Below are 19,717 nucleotides of genomic sequence, written 5' to 3'. Positions count from 1 at the left end.
GGGAAGTCGAGCTGCGGCCGCGCGCCGCGCGCGGCTGACCAAGACGAGCTTTAGACGTATTTTATTTGTGGATGCAGGTGGATGCGCATCCAAAATTGGTGATGGATGCGGCATTTTCCATATTTTATTTCTCGCATCCAGTGCCGCGTCCAGTTCCTAGTTGGGTAATGAGTTTGGCGGTGCGGGTGGGAGTTTGGCAATTGGTTTGGCTGATGACGTAAAAGTGGATGCGCATCCAAAAAATGGAAGCGGGTCTCGCTGGCCCAAAGCCGCTTCCAGTAGCGCATCCCGCATCCATTAGAGGCGGGAATTCAAATTTTGGTTACGCTTCCGAGAAGCTCGTGGTCTGTCAACAGGGAAGACGCCATTACACGCTCGGTTCTTGGCTATCGCTCGGTTCTTGGCTATCGCTCAGTTCGCCCAATTATATACAGGGTGGCCCAGACCTACCGTACCAGGTCTTTTTTTCGGTTAATTTGGGTCGTACGAAGTTCAGGATCGCGGAGTTGAACAGGGAATTGACCCCAAGAAATCCGAATTTCATGGTCCCAGATCCCCCCTGGCGACCCTTGGGGGATAAAGGGGGGGTCCGTACTTCAAAAGTCAGGGTTTATGTCAAAATTTTGAAATTATTTCATCGAAATCAGAACGTACGGAAATTTTTAACTTAAACTGACACCAAGAAATCCAAAATCGGCCCATCCGTTTCCAAAATACCGACTCCTAAAGGTGGGGGACAGAGCCCCCTTTCAAAAAAATTCAAGTTCGTAATATTGACGTGGAGACTCGGAAAAAATGTGTATTCATGGGTAATCGATCCCAAGGAATCCAAATTTGAGGGTCCCGTTGTCCTCAGAGACTTTTGTGATGGGGCACTGGGGTAACCTCCATACTGGTCTTTAAAAGTTCAGAGTCCCCCTGTGCCCCATCAGAAAAGTCTCTGAGGACAACGGTACCCTCAAATTTGGATTCCTTGGGGTCGATTACCCATGAATACACATTTTTTCCGAGTCTCCACGTCAATTTTACGAACTTGAATTTTTTTCAAAGGGGGCTCTGGCCCCCACCGTTAGGGGTCGGTATTTTGGACACGGATGGGCCGATTTTGGATTTGTTGGTGTCGACTTAAGTTAAAAATTTCCGTACGTTCTGATTTCGATGAAATAATTTCAAAATTTTGACATACACCCTAACTTTTAAAGTACGGACCCCCCTTTTAGCCCCCAAGGGGCGCCAGGCTCTGGGACCATGAAATTCGGATTTCTTGGGGTCCATTCCCTATTCAACTCCGCGATCCTGGACTTCGCACGACCCAAATTAACCGAAAAAAAGACCTGGTACGGTAGGTCTGGGCCACCCTATATATTAATCATTAGCAATAGAGAAGGAGGTGTAGAATAATATCATTTTATTTTTTTCATTAATATAAACTTCGAAGGATTCAGACTTTCAGCGATTCTACCTTTTTCTATTTCACTCGAGAGGTTGCCAGATTGTGCGATAAATGTGAATATTTTCCATGGATTTGAATTGGGAAAAGTGCTAAAAAAGCAACTTATCTGGCAACAATAGAGTCCGGGAGGGACGAGAGGCTGCCTTCCTGGGAAAACCCATGATTTAGCCGGAAATGTCATTAAAACAATTTATTCCGTTTGAAGCATCAATTATGTACTAGGGGAAAGCTATTTTAAAATAATAATTGTAAATGGACAAAGATGCTACAGAAAAGGAAAAAGGTAAGGGAAAGGAAATGAAATGAGGATATAATTACTAAAATGCAATCAGAGAGAATAAAACAAAAACATCAAAGAAATTTAAATGCGATGAAAGTATAAAAAAGAAAAAAAAACACGAGTAGGCTCATTGCGATTCGGAACTCGAACTATACTATCGTTGAGCAGTTTTTAGACCCCTACGCCACCGATAATCTTCTTAAGAGGTAAAGATGACCTTTTGCTACTTCAGCGAGTCAAATCGCGGAAGGAGATCCATGGATTGTCTTTTTCCGCCACCCGAAGGGATGACGTCCCAGTCAAATGCGTTTTAGTGTATTTTCCGAAAGAAAGATACACTATTGCGTTCTCCCTCATGGTGGGACCTAGACCTGGGACCATGTAAAGAGCACCGATCTCGAGTCGTAGATCACGAATATATATGTCATTCATTTTCTGTCATATTTATATACCGGGTGTCCGTAAAGTAACTGAAAAGTGGGTCTAATTTTTGAACAAAAAAAGATAGAAGGTCGCGGTTTGTGGCATTCTTCATCATCCATAGGGGGAAATTTTTCGATGGGGGGTTTTTCTTGGTGGACCCCCCGGGGGGCCCCAAGGGGGTTCAACTTTCAAAATTCAAATAGCAACCCCCATTTTTTTAGACATGGTTAAAAAGAACTTAAAAAGACAAGAAAAATGACGCAAATAAAATTAAAATCGGTTCACTCGTTCAAAAGTTACAGCCGGTCAAAATTTTAAATTGACCATTTTTCAAAAAATCACCGTTGAGCTCCAAATTACCGGAAAAACAAAAATAAACCTGGAATGAAAAGTTTGAAAAGTACCCTTTAAGGCAAGGAAAAACAACTGACGTTGTCACAAGTTTGGATGGCATTGTTTCAAAATGAAATTTCGGAAAATTCAACATGGCGGCAAATTTGAGGAAACGCGAATAATGAAAATTCCAGAAACTGTTATCTTTCAAATACCCTCTAGTTTAAGGAAATCAATGGTATCAACTTTTTTTCCTTTATTTGGCCAAGTAAGAGCAATAATTTGCTGACTTTAAAGTTGTCAAGCGGGACGCCTTCAATCGTTGGAGTATGCGACATCACAGGATTAAGTGTGCTGTCAAAAAATGAAGCCGATGTGAAAAAGGGCTCCTCCTTTGGGATGCTTTAGAAATGATCAAGGTCCTCATCCTCAAAAAAGAAGAAAAGGAATATTGAGCAATTTTTTTTATTATTATTATTATTTTTTAAAGTGGAAGTTTTTATACCTGGTGCTCTGTTATTCCGTCAAATGTTCAAAGTGATCTTCATTTTGCTGCAAACAATAGTAAATTTACAATAGTAATTGCCAACTAAATCAGAACGCAGTATGATCAAGAGAACTTAGCATACTGATTTGAGATTCGTAAATAGTGTTACCGATCAGATATTGCATCAGATATTACCTAAAATATCGGTGCCTCAAATCGTGAGGTTGAGGCTGTCAATAAGATAATCTCAACTCAGATAATAATCAAGAGTAGAACGGCGTTTTCGGAATTGAAAGCGTAGCAGATATCCTTCTTGCCAACTTGGAGTGCCAGGAATTAGAGAATTACAATTATTCTTGCGTTTTCAATTTTCAGATAGAGAAATGTCAAAAATGTCAACCGCCCCTACCCCATCAGGATAAACCATGTTTTTTTGGCTCACCAAGTTTGTGGGTAAAAATTGCTCAATTTCTCTTTTCTTCTTTTTTTTCTTCTTTTTTGAGGATGAGGACCTTGAACATTTCTAAAGCATCCCAAAGGAGGAGCCCTTTTTCACATCGGCTTCATTTTTTGACAGCACACTTAATCCTGTGATGTCGCATACTCCAACGATTGAAGGCGTCCCGCTTGACAACTTTAAAGTCAGCAAATTATTGCTCTTACTTGGCCAAATAAAGGAAAAAAGTTGATACCATTGATTTCCTTAAACTAGAGGGTATTTGAAAGATGAACAGTTTCTGGAATTTTCATTATTCGCGTTTCCTCAAATTTGCCGCCATGTTGAATTTTCCGAAATTTCATTTTGAAACAATGCCATCCAAACTTGTGACAACGTCAGTTGTTTTTCCTTGCCTTAAAGGGTACTTTTCAAACTTTTCATTCCAGGTTTATTTTTGTTTTTCCGGTAATTTGGAGCTCAACGGTGATTTTTTGAAAAGTGGTCAATTTAAAATTTTGACCGGCTGTAACTTTTGAACGAGTGAACCGATTTTAATTTTATTTGCGTCATTTTTCTTGTCTTTTTAAGTTCTTTTTAACCATGTCTTAAAAAAAACTTTCCCCCAGGGGGGTCCACCAAGAAAAACCCCCCATCGAAAAATTTCCCCCTCTGGATGATGAAGAATGCCACAAACCGCGACCTTCTATCTTTTTTTGTTCAAAAATTATACCCACTTTTCAGTTACTTTACGGACACCCGGTATATGTATGTATGCATGTATGTATGTATGTATGTATGTATGTATGTATGTATGTATGTATGTATGTATGTATGTATGTATGTATTTCAGCCAGCGTGAGGATTTTTCAGTTTTCAGAGCGTTGAGCGGCAGTTAATTTTTAAGTCTCTTGAAACGAAACTTCTGGGTTTTATAGTCCCCTAAGAGTACTTTTAAATTGTGAAGAAAAAATCGGAATACGTCAATTACTTTTCGCACAGCGAGGGGTCAAAGAGGGGGGGAGGTTTAATTTTTTCCACGCGATAACTCGAGTAAAAATGAATATTTTGAGCTGAAATTTTGATGGTAGTTAGATATCTACTAAGACTGGTTTCCTATTGAATTTCAGCGAAATCGGCCAACGCGTTCCATAATAGTGGCAATTTACCGTTTTTACGGGGGAGGGGGAGGGGGTAAGAGTTGCGCAGCCAAGGGGAACTGTTTCTTGAAACATATCTGTGGCAAGAGGGGTAGGGTAAATGATTTCACTCCCCAATGTGACACTACCCTTCGGAAAATACACTCATGCCGCGGTAAATGCGCGGACTACAAAAAGAACCGTCCCCTACTTGCCGGCAATCCCACGGAAAAACCCTGCCGCTTGCGGCAGGGTTTTTTTGAAGAAATGATCGATCCCCATCATCGCTTCACCTCCACACATCTATTCATGTGCAAATGATGGCACGCTCCGGCAACAAGGCTCTATGACGAAATCATTTTTGCCTCCAGAGTCTCCATATTGTATACATCTTAGTGATCAAACGTCCAATCACTGAGAAAAATGGCTCGCGGAGCGAGCCGAATTTCACTCGCTGCAGGGGGCGCAGCCCCTTGGCTGGCCGTGACGGACGCGCAAAGCGCGTCCAGAACGGCTAGTATACATAGAAGAATATAATTAGTATTATTATAGCCTTAGCTGTATATTTTAGAATGCCTGATAAAAGGGTTATTATGATATAATAATTTATGTAATTTAGAAATTATTTCTGAAGATATGTAAGCTAATCTAAGTTATTGGATTCATATTTCAATCATAGATTAATAAAATCTCTTATCTAGTGAAGTATATAAAAGTCTTATGAATTTATTTAGTAGCTACGTTTAGCTTTATAAGGTGGACTATATATAATTGATTAATAATTTGATATCTTATAGATGTATGTCTTATTTTATTTTGGGGCTTGTGTACATCAGGAAAAGGATGAAGAGTTACAGAAATAATAATAAGATACTATCTTGTTCAAATGAGATTTTCTTTAATGATACTTGTATTTACTTTTTTATATGTTTAATTTGAGTCATTTTTATAGGTTTATTTAATGCTAGGGTTAATAATTAAGATGGGGATATTTCCTTTCCATTTATGGTTTATTTTAATTTGTGGAAAACTTGAATGAATAAGGTTTTTATTTTATCTACTTTAATCAAGTTAATTCCCTTGATCCTACTATATTATTTATTTTCTATTTCAAGATTTTTCTTTGCTAGGGTTAGTTCAACAGTTTTTGGAAGGTTTTATAGGGCTAAATAATGGTGTTATTCAAAAAATAATAGGTTATAGTTCTATAATTACTGTTTGCTGGTTTATGTATAGTGCAAGAATCAGGTTAAAGTTTCTCTTTTATTTTATAAGCTACACGACACTTCACTTGCAGCACGGCACACAACAACAGGTTGCCCATACGCAATTTTTTGGAATTCCCGGTTCCCGCGTATCACATGACTAGTCACGTGATATTTTAACGGAACGTTTTCCCGCGTCTGCCTTTGGTGGGTGCGTTTGGCCAAAAATGGATGCGGACAAACTGGATGCGGCGTACCGCATCCACAAATAAAATACGCTTTTTGCATCGCGCGGCCGGGCAGCGCCCGGCGACGCGCGTGGGTTGTGAGTGAGGAACATGAACACATACACAGCTAAACGTGGTTCAGAAAGCTACGATGGGGAGGCTGCAAAACAAGACGAAAAAGAGAAACGGGACATTTCGTAAATTCAACTGGAAACAAAAAAAATAAAAAGATAAATAAATGAAAATAAAAGGCTAAAAATGAGTTCTTGATTCACTGTTATTGCGAGACGGAGACTCAATTTTGTTCATCAGAGGGAGGACAATTAAAATTCTGACAAGGCTCTTAAAAATTTATATAAATTGTTTAATGTTTAAAAACTTCTTTGGCATGAAATTATTTAAGCGTACCGTCGTCCAACTTGCATAGTAACATATTTTTATCAACAATAGCAATATTAGGTAGTTTGACAAAAGTCAAAATTATCACAATTTTTCGAAGTCATCAGCTAGAATTTTTTTCGATATTTTATGAACATTGTTTGTGAAGTGAGACAATACTTGTAGTAAATCTTAAAAGTCTTGCTCACTTTCAACTTTCTTATTAAATTTTTTGTTTCCAGTTGAATTTACGAAATGTCCAGTTTCTTTTTTTCGTCTTGTTTTGCAGCCTTCCCATCGTAGCTTTCTGCACCACGTTTAGCTGTGCATGTGTACATGTTCCTCACCCACAACCCACGCGCGTCGCCGGGCGCTGCCCGGCCGCGCGATGCAAAGCTCGTCTTGGTCAGCGGCGCGCGGCCGCGGCTCGACTTCCCGCCCGTTTAAGTCGGTTTTCTGGCTGAACGATCAAAGATACAACCAACAACCAAACGGACCAAATGTTTGCCCTACAGCCGTTAATTCGTCAATTTCACCTATATTTGACTATCCATACTACCAGAAATTGACATCTTCGACTGACGCCCTTTAGGGCGCTTGAGAGGGCCCTAAAAATTTTTTTAAAATTTTTTCCCAAAGACATTCCTGATTTGTACACCTCATAGCACGTTTTGAGACCTGGGGAGATAAACTTTTCTCTTTCAAAAATAAGGGACACCCTAATGTACCCAGGTCTCATGTAGGTCCAGATGTCCTCTTGGGGGAGAAGGGGGAGAGGGTTAACGTGCCCAAGCTATTTTTCAAAAGGAAATACGCTCCTTCTTATACCTTGTACGAAAGAGCTTGAAATAGAAATTTTTTTACGGAAAACCTAAGTCATTTTCTCAAATCGTCTTAAAGTGGCGGTCGGTTGAAGTTTAAAATGACCGTAAATTAGCACCATAGTTTTTTTCTCAGGATTTGCCTGAAACTCCGTATCTGCGGGTATTTTGGCACGAGAGAAATGAATTTTGACATCACACTTTTTTTTACAAAAAAAAGAAAAAAAGAAAAGAAAAAAAAGAGCGCTTAAAAATGATAACCGGTTGTAATTCAAAAAGATCGATTTTTTTTTTTTTTTTTTTTAGAATTCAAGATTGAACTCATTTTTCTTGTGCCAGAATCCCCCCCAGATACCGAGTTTCAGTGGAATCCATTGACACAAAACCAAAGGGTCAATTGGATAGCATTTTGCAATTCGGAACTATAGGCAGAACGGTAGGTTTTCAGGAGAGCAACTTTTGCAAAAACCATTGGCGTTTTTCATCAAAACGATCAATGTTGCGGTTTGATGGTTCATTTTATAGCTATGGAGTTCCTTTAACACCCTGTGTTGACAGATTTGTCAAAAACATCACACTGTTGCCAATAATTACAAAAAAAGGCTATAGTTCCTTATTGCAAAATGAAGAATCCGGGGAAGCTCATTTTGCAATCAGGAACTATAGATTGTTTTAGCACTGACTGCATAGGGGAGACGACCCTGGTGTCACTATTACAAACTGGAGGGTTTACCCCAACAGAGAAAACACCCCTTCCTTCCATCATACGAGGAAGGGGGAGGTGCATTGTCCCTGCGGAAAGATATTCTACAAAAAACAGGGTGTGCCAAAAATATGGATACCTACCGACTTGCTAATATTTCGAGAATGGTGGCAAATATTAACATGCAATTTGGACGGAAGGGTTTATAGATTTGATTGACATGAATCGATCAACACCGACTCGATCGACAAATTATTGAAAAACCAGTGTCATGATTCCGACATGACCGACATGAATCGATCGAAAAGTTAGAACATGAACCGATTGACGTGATTTGATCGGCACTGATTCGATTGACGACCGTGAATCGATCAAAAACCAGCGAATCGATCCGCAAATCCGTGAATCGATTGACAACCCCGTGATTCGTTCGAAAAATCCGTGAATTGATAGATAAACCCTTGAATAGGTCAACAAACCCGTGAATCGTGAAATTTTGAAAATTCGAAAATCCAAGATTAAGGATGTGGCCTATAATGCTATCTCGGCTCCTGTTCGATCGATCATGCTGATTTTCGGGGTCAGGGGGTATTTTTGGACGGGAAACTCGAATTTCTGGTCAAATTTTGAAAATTCGAAAATCAAAGATGGCGGATGTGGCCTAAAATGCTATCTCGGCTCCTGTTCGATCGATCTTGCTGATTTTTATTATCCGGGGGTATTTTTGGACGGGAAACTCGAATTTCTGGTCAAATTTTGAAAATTCAAAAATCCAAGATGGCGGATGTGGCCTAAAATGCTATCCCGGCTAGTGCTCCATCTATCGCGGTGAATCTTGGTACCAGGTAGTATTTTTGGATGGGAAACTCGAATTTCTGATCGAATTTTGAAAATTCGAAAATCCAAGACGGTGGATGTGGCCGAAAATGACCTTACTTGAGTAAGTATCCCCTGGGGGATATTTCATTCCTCGGACACACATTTAAAGGGGAGCTCAGAAGACGCAACCTCAAACTTGTTTTTCGTGGATTGAAATACGAAAAATATCGGAGAAATTATTTGTGGCTTATGCGTAGTAAATACTTCAAAAAACGCAAAAATCAAAAATCACTGAACAAGCTCAATATCAAAATTTGAAAAATTTCAATTTTTCGAAACTCGGCTAGGAATTTGAGTTTCCCGGCCAGAAATACCCCCTATACAACCAAGATTCACCACGATAGGTCGAGCAGCCCGAGATAGCATTTTAGGCCACATCCGCCATCTCGGATTTTCAAATTTTCAAAATTTGACCAGAAATTCAAGTTTCCCGTCCAAAATCCCTAATAGCACAGTTACACAATGGAATGTTTTTAAAATGTTTCAAATTATGTCAATCTCGGATTAGTCATTGACATATGTTTCCAACAAATTTTCAAAACGAATACATGAAATGGGCAAGTTGGCCGTGTCTTTGAAACGTATTGAAAACAAATCGAAAATGTTTCCAATTGCGGTCATTCAAACTTTTTTAAAAATAAGTTGGAAACGTTTCAAACTTATTTCAAAAAGGCATAAATAACCCACCCAAAAAATGTGTAAGAATTGTGTCAGCTATGTGTTGTCAATATATTGCAGTCCGTTCAATAAACTATAGCAGAAAGGTTTCAAAAACATTTCAAAACCATTGTCACAGCTAAGCCTATGATTGAAACATATTTACGGAACATTTCTGCCACAATTTATGTAAAAATCAATGAACCTTTATTGACATCCATCGGAAAAAATTTGTAATTGTGTCAATTTTTTTTTTAACGACCCAGGCACAGATTCATATTAGATTTGTGTACGATATGTTGGGAAAGGAGATCAACTAAATATTTTGGAAACATTTCTAAAACATATTTAAAACGTTGCTGCAGAAATTCTTGGAAGTTCGAAGTCTCTGAGAAATAAACCTGACATATTTCTGACACAATTTAGCAACGTTTCCAAGATCCTTCAAAAACATGTTTCAGAAACAACTGGCAGATATTTCGTATTTTTAATCTGATAAGGTACAGCTATATGTTGAATCTATGTATGAAACGTGACGGAATGGTATTTGAAACGCCTTCAGATTTTCGTGTAAGAATTTCCCTCATTGCTCTCTAGTTGAAATACTCGTATCACTCTCATTTAATTGATCCGCGGCGATCGTACGTCATAACCATTTATAAAATTAATTTAAACGCATAAGGGTAAGGAAAATGTATTTCAGAAATGTGTCAGGAATATATCAGTTAAACAAAACAATGCCTTGATTTTCATTTAAACCTGGTGAACACAAGTTGAAAACATTTCTCAGACCTTTCTAAAAATTTTCCTAGATCAAACTGAACCTACCAGAGAGCGTTGACGTTTCATTTTCCAATTTTACCAAATTTTGGTTTATTTTTTTGTCTCAAGGTTTACTTTTTGGCTATTTAATTATGCAGAGTTAAAAATAGTTTTAAATTCTTGGTTTGCATCGCATTTATCTCCATAAGAGCTTATAAGTTATGGATTATCTAAAATATTGAAACCGTATATCATGCTTTGCGTATACTTTTCTAAAGAGAGGAATTCCTAATCCCTCTGATAGTTTAATACTGATGGCGTGAACCCATAGTTCCATACTCTCCTTAGGCATAGTCTGTAATCAGGCCGCCCAGGTACTTGATTTGATAGCTATAATGCCTCCACGACATTTGCTAAAACAGATGTCTGAAAATTTTTTTACGGTTAAGAAGTGTGACATGCGGATGTATTCAACACAGATTGGGCTCGTGTTTAACACTACATGGACTGTAGTGATTATACCGAAAATGTGTCATAAACATTTAGAAAATCAGAGGAAAATCTGAGTTAAAGGCTCATTGTTTTACAAATGTGTCAGAAATGTGTCAAAAATGCACTGCCAACGGAGACCTTTGCCCATTGTGTCATTGAAATATGTAAAAAAATGAATTCGAAACATTTCGGTGACACAATCTGCAAATTTTTCACAGACACATAAAATGTGGTGACATGGGAATGTGTTGAACACAGAGTGGCTTCGTGTTTGACACTTCATTCGGGTTTTTAAAGTATCACGTGAAACATTTCAGAAATGAGGCTTATGGTGTCATTGACACGTTTTAAAAACATCTCTAAGACTAGGTGTGCTATTACGGTACCTCCTGGTACCAAAAATCAGCAAGATCGATCAAACAAGAGCCGGGATAGCATTTTAGGCCACATCCGCCATCTTGGATTTTTGAATTTTCAAAATTTGACCAGAAATTCGAGTTTCCCGTCGAAAAATACCCTCGGTTACCAAAAATCAGCAAGATCCATCGAACAGGAGCCGAGATAGCACTTTAGGCCACATCCGCCATCTTGGATTTTTGAATTTTCAAAATTTGACCAGAAATTCGAGTTTCCCGTCGAAAAATACCCCCGGTACCAAAAATCAGCAAGATCCATCGAACAGGAGCCGAGATAGCATTTTAGGCCATATCAGCCATCTTGGATTTTTGAATTTTCAAAATTTGACCAGAAATTCGAGTTTCCCGTCGAAAAATACCCCCGGATACCAAAAATCAGCAAGATCCATCAAACAGGAGCCGAGATAGCATTTTAGGCCACATCCGCCATCTTGGATTTTTGAATTTTCAAAATTTGACCAGAAATTCGAGTTTCCCGTCGAAAAATACCCTCGGTTACCAAAAATCAGCAAGATCCATCGAACAGGAGCCGAGATAGCATTTTAGGCCACATCCGCCATCTTGGATTTTTGAATTTTCAAAATTTGACCAGAAATTCGAGTTTCCCGTCGAAAAATACCCCCCGGTACCAAAAATCAGCAAGATCCATCGAACAGGAGCCGAGATAGCATTTTAGGCCACATCCGCCATCTTGGATTTTTGAATTTTCAAAATTTGACCAGAAATTCGAGTTTCTCGTCGAAAAATACCCCCGGGTACCAAAAATCAGCAAGATCGGTCGAACAGGAGCCGAGAATGCCGAGAAAGCATTATGCCGTCCTGTCTATAGTTCCGAATTGCAAAATGGGAAATCCGAGTTTCGCATTACGCAATAGGGAACCATAGTATAGGTCCCAATTGCAAAATGAACTTCGCGTGATCCTGCGACGGCAAATTTTTGCGGGGTCGCTGAAGCGGGATAAAAATTGTTTTTGAGGATTTTCTTTTTCTCAATAGTAAGTAAATACCCTCCTGATACGGAATTCATCATAAAAAAAAAATCGAAAATTTGACCCTAGTTCCTTATTGCATAAAGCTGTCCAATTGAACTTTAACTGGCCGTCATTTTAGAACGGATGGAGATAATGACTTCGGGTTTGCGCCAAAAAGTTTCACAAGGGGAGTAATTCCATTTGAAAAAGAGTTAGGGTCTGTTACCAACCCCCCCCCCCCCCCTCCGCCCTGTCGGGGCCCCCTGAAAATTTTTAGGGGGACTAAAAGGAGCTCCCTTAGGCCTAGAAACATCCTCCAAGTTTCAAATCTTGCCTATATTTGGTTTATAGTCAACGGGGACGGTACGAGTGGACTTTTCGAACACCCTGTCCAATTTAAAAAAATCATTAGACCTTTAAAAATCCACTTCAATCCATGTGTTTCACTCCTCTGATGCAAATATGAGGTCATCCCCATCCTTTTGTGGCCGCTTACTTGGCTGCTTCATTTACTGTAGGAGTTAGGCACCTTTTAGCCCGGGACAAAAATGGAGTTGGGCACCTTTTAGCCTGGGACAAAAGTGGAGTTTGGCACCTTTTAGAATTTGCTATCTTGTTACCGTCGTTAGGTATCGGTATCAAATTTTTCACACATTTAGAACCCATGTTGGGGTTGCCAAAAAAGGAAAAAACGCGATTTTTCAAAAAATATGAGTTAGGTACCTTGTGAGGAAAGTGGTATTCAGGTGGTTTGTAGAAGAATAATGTAAGTCGCCTTTAGCACTCTTACGAACGTATATCTGTTGTAGACAAATCCCGTAATTTGGACACATCGCGATCTGTCTAGACAAATTGCGATTTGTCCAGTCATATCGCGATTTGTCTAGCGCCGTTTAGACAAATCCCGAATTTGAAAAATAGATCGGGATTTGTCCAGACACATACACTTCGCGATCTGTCTTCCGACTCTTTGGACAAATCGGTAAAACCGGTAAAAAAGGATATGTTTGCTATTTTTTCAGCGCCATCTTCCTTGCAGGCCGATAACGGTCGTGAATTTTCATACCACAAGATAGAGAACCTCAAAAAGTTGTGGGACGGTCTGTCCATCTTGCATGGGAAGCCTCGACACTCCCAATGCGCGGATGCGTGGATGTCTGACAATAAGTCTAAAAACTGGAGTAAAGGCTTACGGTTCGTTCAGTACAGGAAAAACAACGCTTACCATCGTGGCATACAACAGACACTGTATGAAGCACTTTTTGGGCGCGCACCCACCACACGCCTGAACGACCCTGAAAGTGTTGATGAGCCGGAAAGTATTGACACGCTGGAAAGTATTGACACGCCAGAAAGTACTGGCACGCCTCAAAATGCTGCTGATTCTCAGAACATTAATGAAGCGCCTGAAGATAATGACGCAGAAGCTACACAACCGTCAACCTCTCATGTGAACATTCAAAACTTGCGGCAAAGAATGAAAAGGGCAAGAGATAAAGCAAAATCTGGTCTAGAAAGTCAAGCAAAGAAGATAAAGTCCGCAAGTGAAAAAAAATTCCAACCCCTGACAGTCTTATTTGATTATATTTTCGTATTTCTTTCGATATTACTTTTAACGATTTGTCCAAAGAGTCGGAGAACAGATCGCGAAGTGTCCGGCCACTTCGCTATGTGTCTGGACAAATCCCGATCTATTTTTCAAATTCGGGTTTGTCTAAACGGCGCCAGACAAATCGCGATATGACTGGACAAATCGCGATTTGTCTAGACAGATTGCGATGTATCCAAATTACGGGATTTGTCTACAACATATCCATAAATGATGTTACAAAAGGGTCTTACTGCGGGACAAGCCGCGTCTAGGAGTGGGACTTTTTGTGAGAGTTAAGACACCCCCCCCCCCCCCCCTCATGGAGTCACAAACGGGAATGAAGATTACACAAATTGAAAGTTTTTTCGTAATCTTTGATCGTCCCATTCTCAAATTCCTTTCTCCGTCCCTTCTCTCAATTCCGTTTGTTCCTTGCCAAACCCGTAATTCCCCGGTCCACTCCAGATTATAATCTTTGCAATTGGTAAAAATGTAATCTTTATTCCCGTTTGTGACACTGTAAAAGCCTAAAATAAGGGAGCCGATCAGAAATGGATTCACATTCTCTTGTCTCTTAGTGTCAAGGGACTCTAGGCGGGACGAGCCGCAGCTGAAAGGGGACTTCTCCGCACTGAAGCAAGAGCTTACCTAAACTGAACTTGAAAGACTGAATGACTGAACTGGGCGCTTCTTATGGCTGATCGCAAGCCCCCCCACCAAGTTGGTCTTGGCAAAGACGCGTTGTTTAAGTTAGAAATTGAAGTCAGCGAAATGACGTCAGTCCGCCATTTTTAGTTATCCGCCCAGCAATGACGCAAACTTGTTAGTAAACAATAGCCGCCATTTTCTCAGCAAAACTGGTCAGCTCTGGGAAAATCAGACTGAGCGCTGAGCAATTTTGCTGAGAAGATGGCGGCCTTTTGTTTACATCAGCGGATAACTCAGAAAACGTTTAACAACACTTTGGCTGAGCTCAGCCACTCAGCGGATAACTCAGCGGTTGCACTTCTGACTTTAACAACGCGTTTCAAGTTTGGAGATGGGAGACTGAGCGATCGAGCTGCTTGCTGCGCCTGGCAGAGAAAACTACCACGCAATGACGCAGATGTGCCAACCGGGGTGGCTCGGCTCATCACCACTTGAGGTGATGGATGGACCCGGGTAGCGCCACCACAACCTTTTGGCTCTGAGGCACTGATATGTCGGCACGGTAACGTTGCATGGTGTCAATAAACACAAGATTTGATCATGGAGTCAACGATTGTTGACGTTGTGCTCAGGCAATGAAACGCAAAAATGGGCCCTGAGAATGGTGTCAACAATCACGATGTCAACAAACAGAATATGTATGCGCGGCGCTTCGCGCCGGCATATGGGGGGCTTCGCGGTGTGGTGCAGGTATCGCACAAAAACTTTCTCGCTGTAGCCAACGCTCCGCGCCGGCCTTGTGAAAGGTCGCAAGGTTAACATGAAGGCACGGCTTTAACATGAAATCTTTAATTGAACTAGGTACTGACCTATTTTTCATTGCCACAACTAATTTCAAAATGAAATTAATAATGAAGAAAATTAATTTTGTGACTTATTTGGATTAAGAATCATGATGCGGGATTTATGGAACCAAACTTTTACCGGTATGATAGAGATTCGAACCCTCTCACCTCGGCGCTCAGACGAGTGTCCTAGCCACAGAATATGTAGGCTTCACCAACAGAAGGTTCACTCCCGTTTACTCCAATGTATCGCGTTTTGTATTTTCCAGCGGCTCTGCAACGTTGCCATGTGAATGCGTTCAGGTAGAAAATGGGGGTATGAAGGAGCGCGTTTTGCCAAACAAACCGACAGCGTTGAAGGTCGTCCGAGCTCCGGACTAAAGGCAAAATGTAAACAATGCTTTCTAGGTGTGTTCTTCTTCTTCGACGGAGATACGCTGGGAGTGAGCCTTCTGTTGGTGAAGCCTATATATTCTGTGTCCTAGCCGTTAGGCCACGTAGCGGAGCCAATTTATCTCGACGGACGAAATTAGCAATATATGAGGTCCTCTATGGAACGTCGTTTGGGACTTGATTGAATCATAACCTCTACGCTACTCTGAACGCAGTTCTCTGGGACTAAACTACGTCACTGGGGACTTTACCAATAAAACCCAGTTGGGACATTACTGATCCCGCCTCGAAGTTATTCCTACGTTGCCAGCTGTAATTTTCTCTATCAGATTATTATTTCCGTTCTACGACCGGCCGGTGGATAAATAATCGTCATTGGTTTTGGCGGTGATTTAATTGATGATCTTTCAATAATCTCTAAAAGCGGACGCGTATTTTGCTCCGTATAAAATTGAATTTCAGTCACGAAGACTGTGTACATACCCAGCAATTAAATTTTTAAATACTTCCTGGCAGTTTTTGTATTGAGATAAGGCAGGTTTTGGAGTGCCATAAAATGACTCAAAGTTTGAGAGAGCTTTCGTAAAAATCCACACCAAAATTCTGAGGCAAATCAAAGAACATACAGCTCACTGACAAGACTATTGTCTCTTCTGTGACTGATATTATAAGTCACAACAGATATTGGATATACTGCCATGCCTTATACGTGAGTGTTAAACGGGGGGCCTCAGTGAAATGTCTCCTGGTGATTTTTAGCAATTTTTCAGGGGATTTTAAAAAGTTTATACTGTTCTTATTCTATGGTAATTTTGATAAATCGGTGCGAAGGCATCGTATCTGCAGAAAATCGCATTACTCTGGTATCAATCGGCTGTTAAAAAAAACTTATATAAAATAACTCTTAAATTTAAAAATGACCACTCTCAAAAAACCTGTTAAAGTTCTCTTATTAGGAAACCCGTTTTGGCTAATTTTTAAGCAAAATTTACAAGCAGTAAAATTTAGGTAAAGAAAAATGTGAATACTTATATAGAAACTCTTAAAATATCAACGTAGTTTTTCAAAGCTAAAAATGTTTGCAAAATATGTTATAAATCTACAGTGATATTTAGAGGTTTTTCTTTTAACCCTATTTTTCTCTTAAATTTTATTTAAAAAAATAGCCGAAAACTAATTTTAAGAGTTTTTGAAGAATGTTTTAAAAGCAGGTCATTGCTAGTAGGGTAGTTGTTATTTAGATCACTAAAATACCGTTATATCATTTTTCAACAGCATAATTCTCATTATTACAAACATAAACAAATCAGGAAAAACGCGTTGATTGAAAATGTATACGAAACAAAATCCGATGAGTGAATTATTAAATATAATCAATAAACTAATTTGCAAAGAATCAAATTCATTTATAATTCCATTATTATGATGTCAACTGGCAACGCGATATTGGGTGACGTAGGCTAAAGTCCCTCCTGACGTAATATTGTCTCACCGCTGTCTTCACATTTTCGAGCGAGAGTGCTGTTTTAGTAAAGTCCCAAACGACGTTCCATAGTCCTCTGCCCGGGACCTCTACTCGCATGAATAGTGATTCACCACCCATCCGCCGGGAGCGCAGCGTCGCTTCGCGCCAGAATCTCACAACAACAACTCCTCATCATCTGGTTTTCTAACCTCACTGTACATCTCCGTTTCCCTTCTCCCGTGTGTTGCAATTTGGTAAACAAAATAGTTGATTCATGCTTTGTGCATTTAATGTAATCAATGAATCAATCATGTTCGTGAAATATCATTATTATTATAATTGTGTTCAGTACCACGTAAATCAGAACCGCGAAAGATGGAATCTGCCAGGATGCTTAAGCTCATGAACAAAAATCATATTAGCTTCCAATAAAGGTCTAAGCGCTAGCTAGTGTCAGCTTGGATGTCTCATAGTATGTAAGTACCCAAGTAGTCGTCTAATTTTGCAGGATGTATACGGAGTAATTTTGGAGATAATACGTTTGAAATCCTAGGTCTCACCTGACTCAAAGCGTTTGCTGATAATACCCGGGAGCGATCCAACTCATTTATTGAAGAATTGACAATTTGCTAGTGGCCCCTCTTCAATCATGAGATTAGTCCAAAGATCTTTTAGGAACTTAAATTAATGACCCAGGTGGTGCTTTGTGCCAACTTTCACACGATCAAACGCCTTTTTGCAAAATCCACAGCCCTTCTCAGTGAGCTCTTTGTGTGATCAAAGAACCCCTCCCTATATGACGCGTAACCCTTCAATTTTGAGTTTAGTCCAAAGATGTTTCAGGAACTTAAATTAATGGCCTAGGTGGTGCTTTTGTGCCAACTTTCAAAGAATTAGAGGCATTTTTTCAAAGTCTACAGTCTGTCCAAGTGAGCTTTCGTGTGATTTTGCTAAGAATCAACTTTGGTCCCTAGCCCCCCAAATTTTAGCGTACCCCAAAATCGTTTAACGTGCACAAGGAGACCATAGATATAGTCTTCTCTGCAAATTTGGAATGAAATTGAACAGATAGATTCTGAGATATGGCTGTACACAGATTTGGGGGACGCCGGACGGACGGACACACATTTTTTCAAGTATGGTTTTTTGACTCCAGGGACCTTAAAACGTCTAGAAATGATGAATTTCAACTCTTCTTTTTTCTTCTTGGAGGGTGACAATACTTCTTCTACCCTAGGGGAGCGAGAAAGTAAAAATATCTTCCTTACAAGTAAATTAAAAAATTAAGTCTACAGGAGAGGTTTGGGTCACGTATAGTTAGATTAGGTTAATTTAGGTCAGGAAATGTACGGTTAGATTAGGTAGGTAAGTTAAAGTTAGGTAGGATTACGTCGGGGAAGTTAAGTTCTGTGAAAGTGGGTTAGGTCTTGTAAGGTAAAGTTCGGTTAGGTTAGGTTACAGTAAATAACACGAAGAAATATAAGACTTGAAATTTGAAAGATGTTAAAGAGGGAAGTTTTAAGTTTCATTGACGCCGTGATCGTTGACACTGTGATCATCTTTTATAGGAGTCAGAATTTCTTATTTTTGGATGATCATAATGTCAACAAAAACTTAGAATAACTGTTTGTTGACACCATGATCGTTGACACCAGCACTTGATTTTAAAAGTTTTCTCCCATGCAAAACTAACAAGTATGTGTTCCTTTTTAAACGGTTATTCAGGCATGTCAAATGAGGCCCTCCTGTCACCTTTGGTTGATGAATTCGATGATGTAGTTTCTGCTCCTTCTTCTCCCAAACATAAAACCCCATCACCACATCAAATTGAAAAGAGTAAGTCCTTGCTTAGTTGATATCTACCTTATCTTTTTAGTGCCTTAATTTTATCCTATTATTTATGTTAGGTTGGAACTTAGATCACTCAACAAACTGTAACTCATCGCCAGTCTTTAGCCCCCACAATTTTGGGTCAACAGGTGTCATGTGGCACATCATTAAAAAGTTATTGATCTCTTCTCTCAGGAATTTATCAGATATTTAAAATCAAATAATTGTAACAAATACACTGTTCAGGTGGAATTTGCATCAAAAACGCCTCGTAACTCTAAAACATGGGGGTTTGGGGAAAAAGTGCATGACACTAATAGTTCTTATTTTTCGCCATAAAATTCGAATCCGAAGTCAAATCATACTCTCCCCATTCAAAATATATGAGAAACGGGGGGGGGGGGAGGGGGGAAAGAGATTAACTGAGGACTGCCAGTATCTTCATTGAATTCTTTTGGGTTGATTTACCCCTGAAAGTTTTTGTCCTGCAGCTCAATTTTCGACTGTTTCCGAGAAAAATATTGTGGACAGGTGCTCCTGTACACTCGGTATAAAGCAGCCTTACCCACTCTCTCAGCCTCCCCCCCCCCCCCACACACACACACACTCCTGAAAAAAATTGGCTGAGCAGATTTCTCCAAACTTAGCACACGCCTCACTACGGTCGAGAGGAGTAGAAAATTAAATTATGGAGTCTCAAAAAGGTTGTTGAGGATGTCCTTAATAGCGCTAAGTTGTTTTCCTTTTAAGGCTTGGCGGGCAGTAGGAAATAAGGGGTCATCAGGCAAACAATCTCAACTCAGAGAAAAATGAATATTTAAAACTTTGCAGGTATCCTACTTGAGGTATAAGTTAGACTTTTTAAAAAATCCATGCTTTACAA

The 19,717-nt window shown here is 39.7% G+C and overlaps 1 protein-coding gene across 2 annotated transcripts in view; it reads left to right on the top strand.

Moving 5' to 3' along the window:
• CrebA (Cyclic-AMP response element binding protein A) overlaps nt 1-19,717 on the top strand; it is a 49,206-nt gene that overhangs the window by 11,183 nt on the left and 18,306 nt on the right. Inside the window, exon 3 of one of the 2 annotated variants that reach the window (XM_072305211.1) lies at nt 18,730-18,840. The exons of the other annotated variant lie outside the window; for it this stretch is intronic. Within the exon in view, the coding sequence (XP_072161312.1) occupies nt 18,730-18,840 (111 nt within the window). The remainder of the gene's footprint in view (nt 1-18,729; nt 18,841-19,717) is intronic. 2 annotated transcript variants of the gene reach the window in all.

Source organism: Bemisia tabaci, chromosome 1 (genome assembly GCF_918797505.1).
Source record: "Bemisia tabaci chromosome 1, PGI_BMITA_v3".
NCBI classification, from domain to species: Eukaryota; Metazoa; Arthropoda; class Insecta; order Hemiptera; family Aleyrodidae; genus Bemisia; species Bemisia tabaci.
Note: the sequence above shows the minus strand (reverse complement) of the source record. Positions and strands in the feature narration are given on the sequence as shown.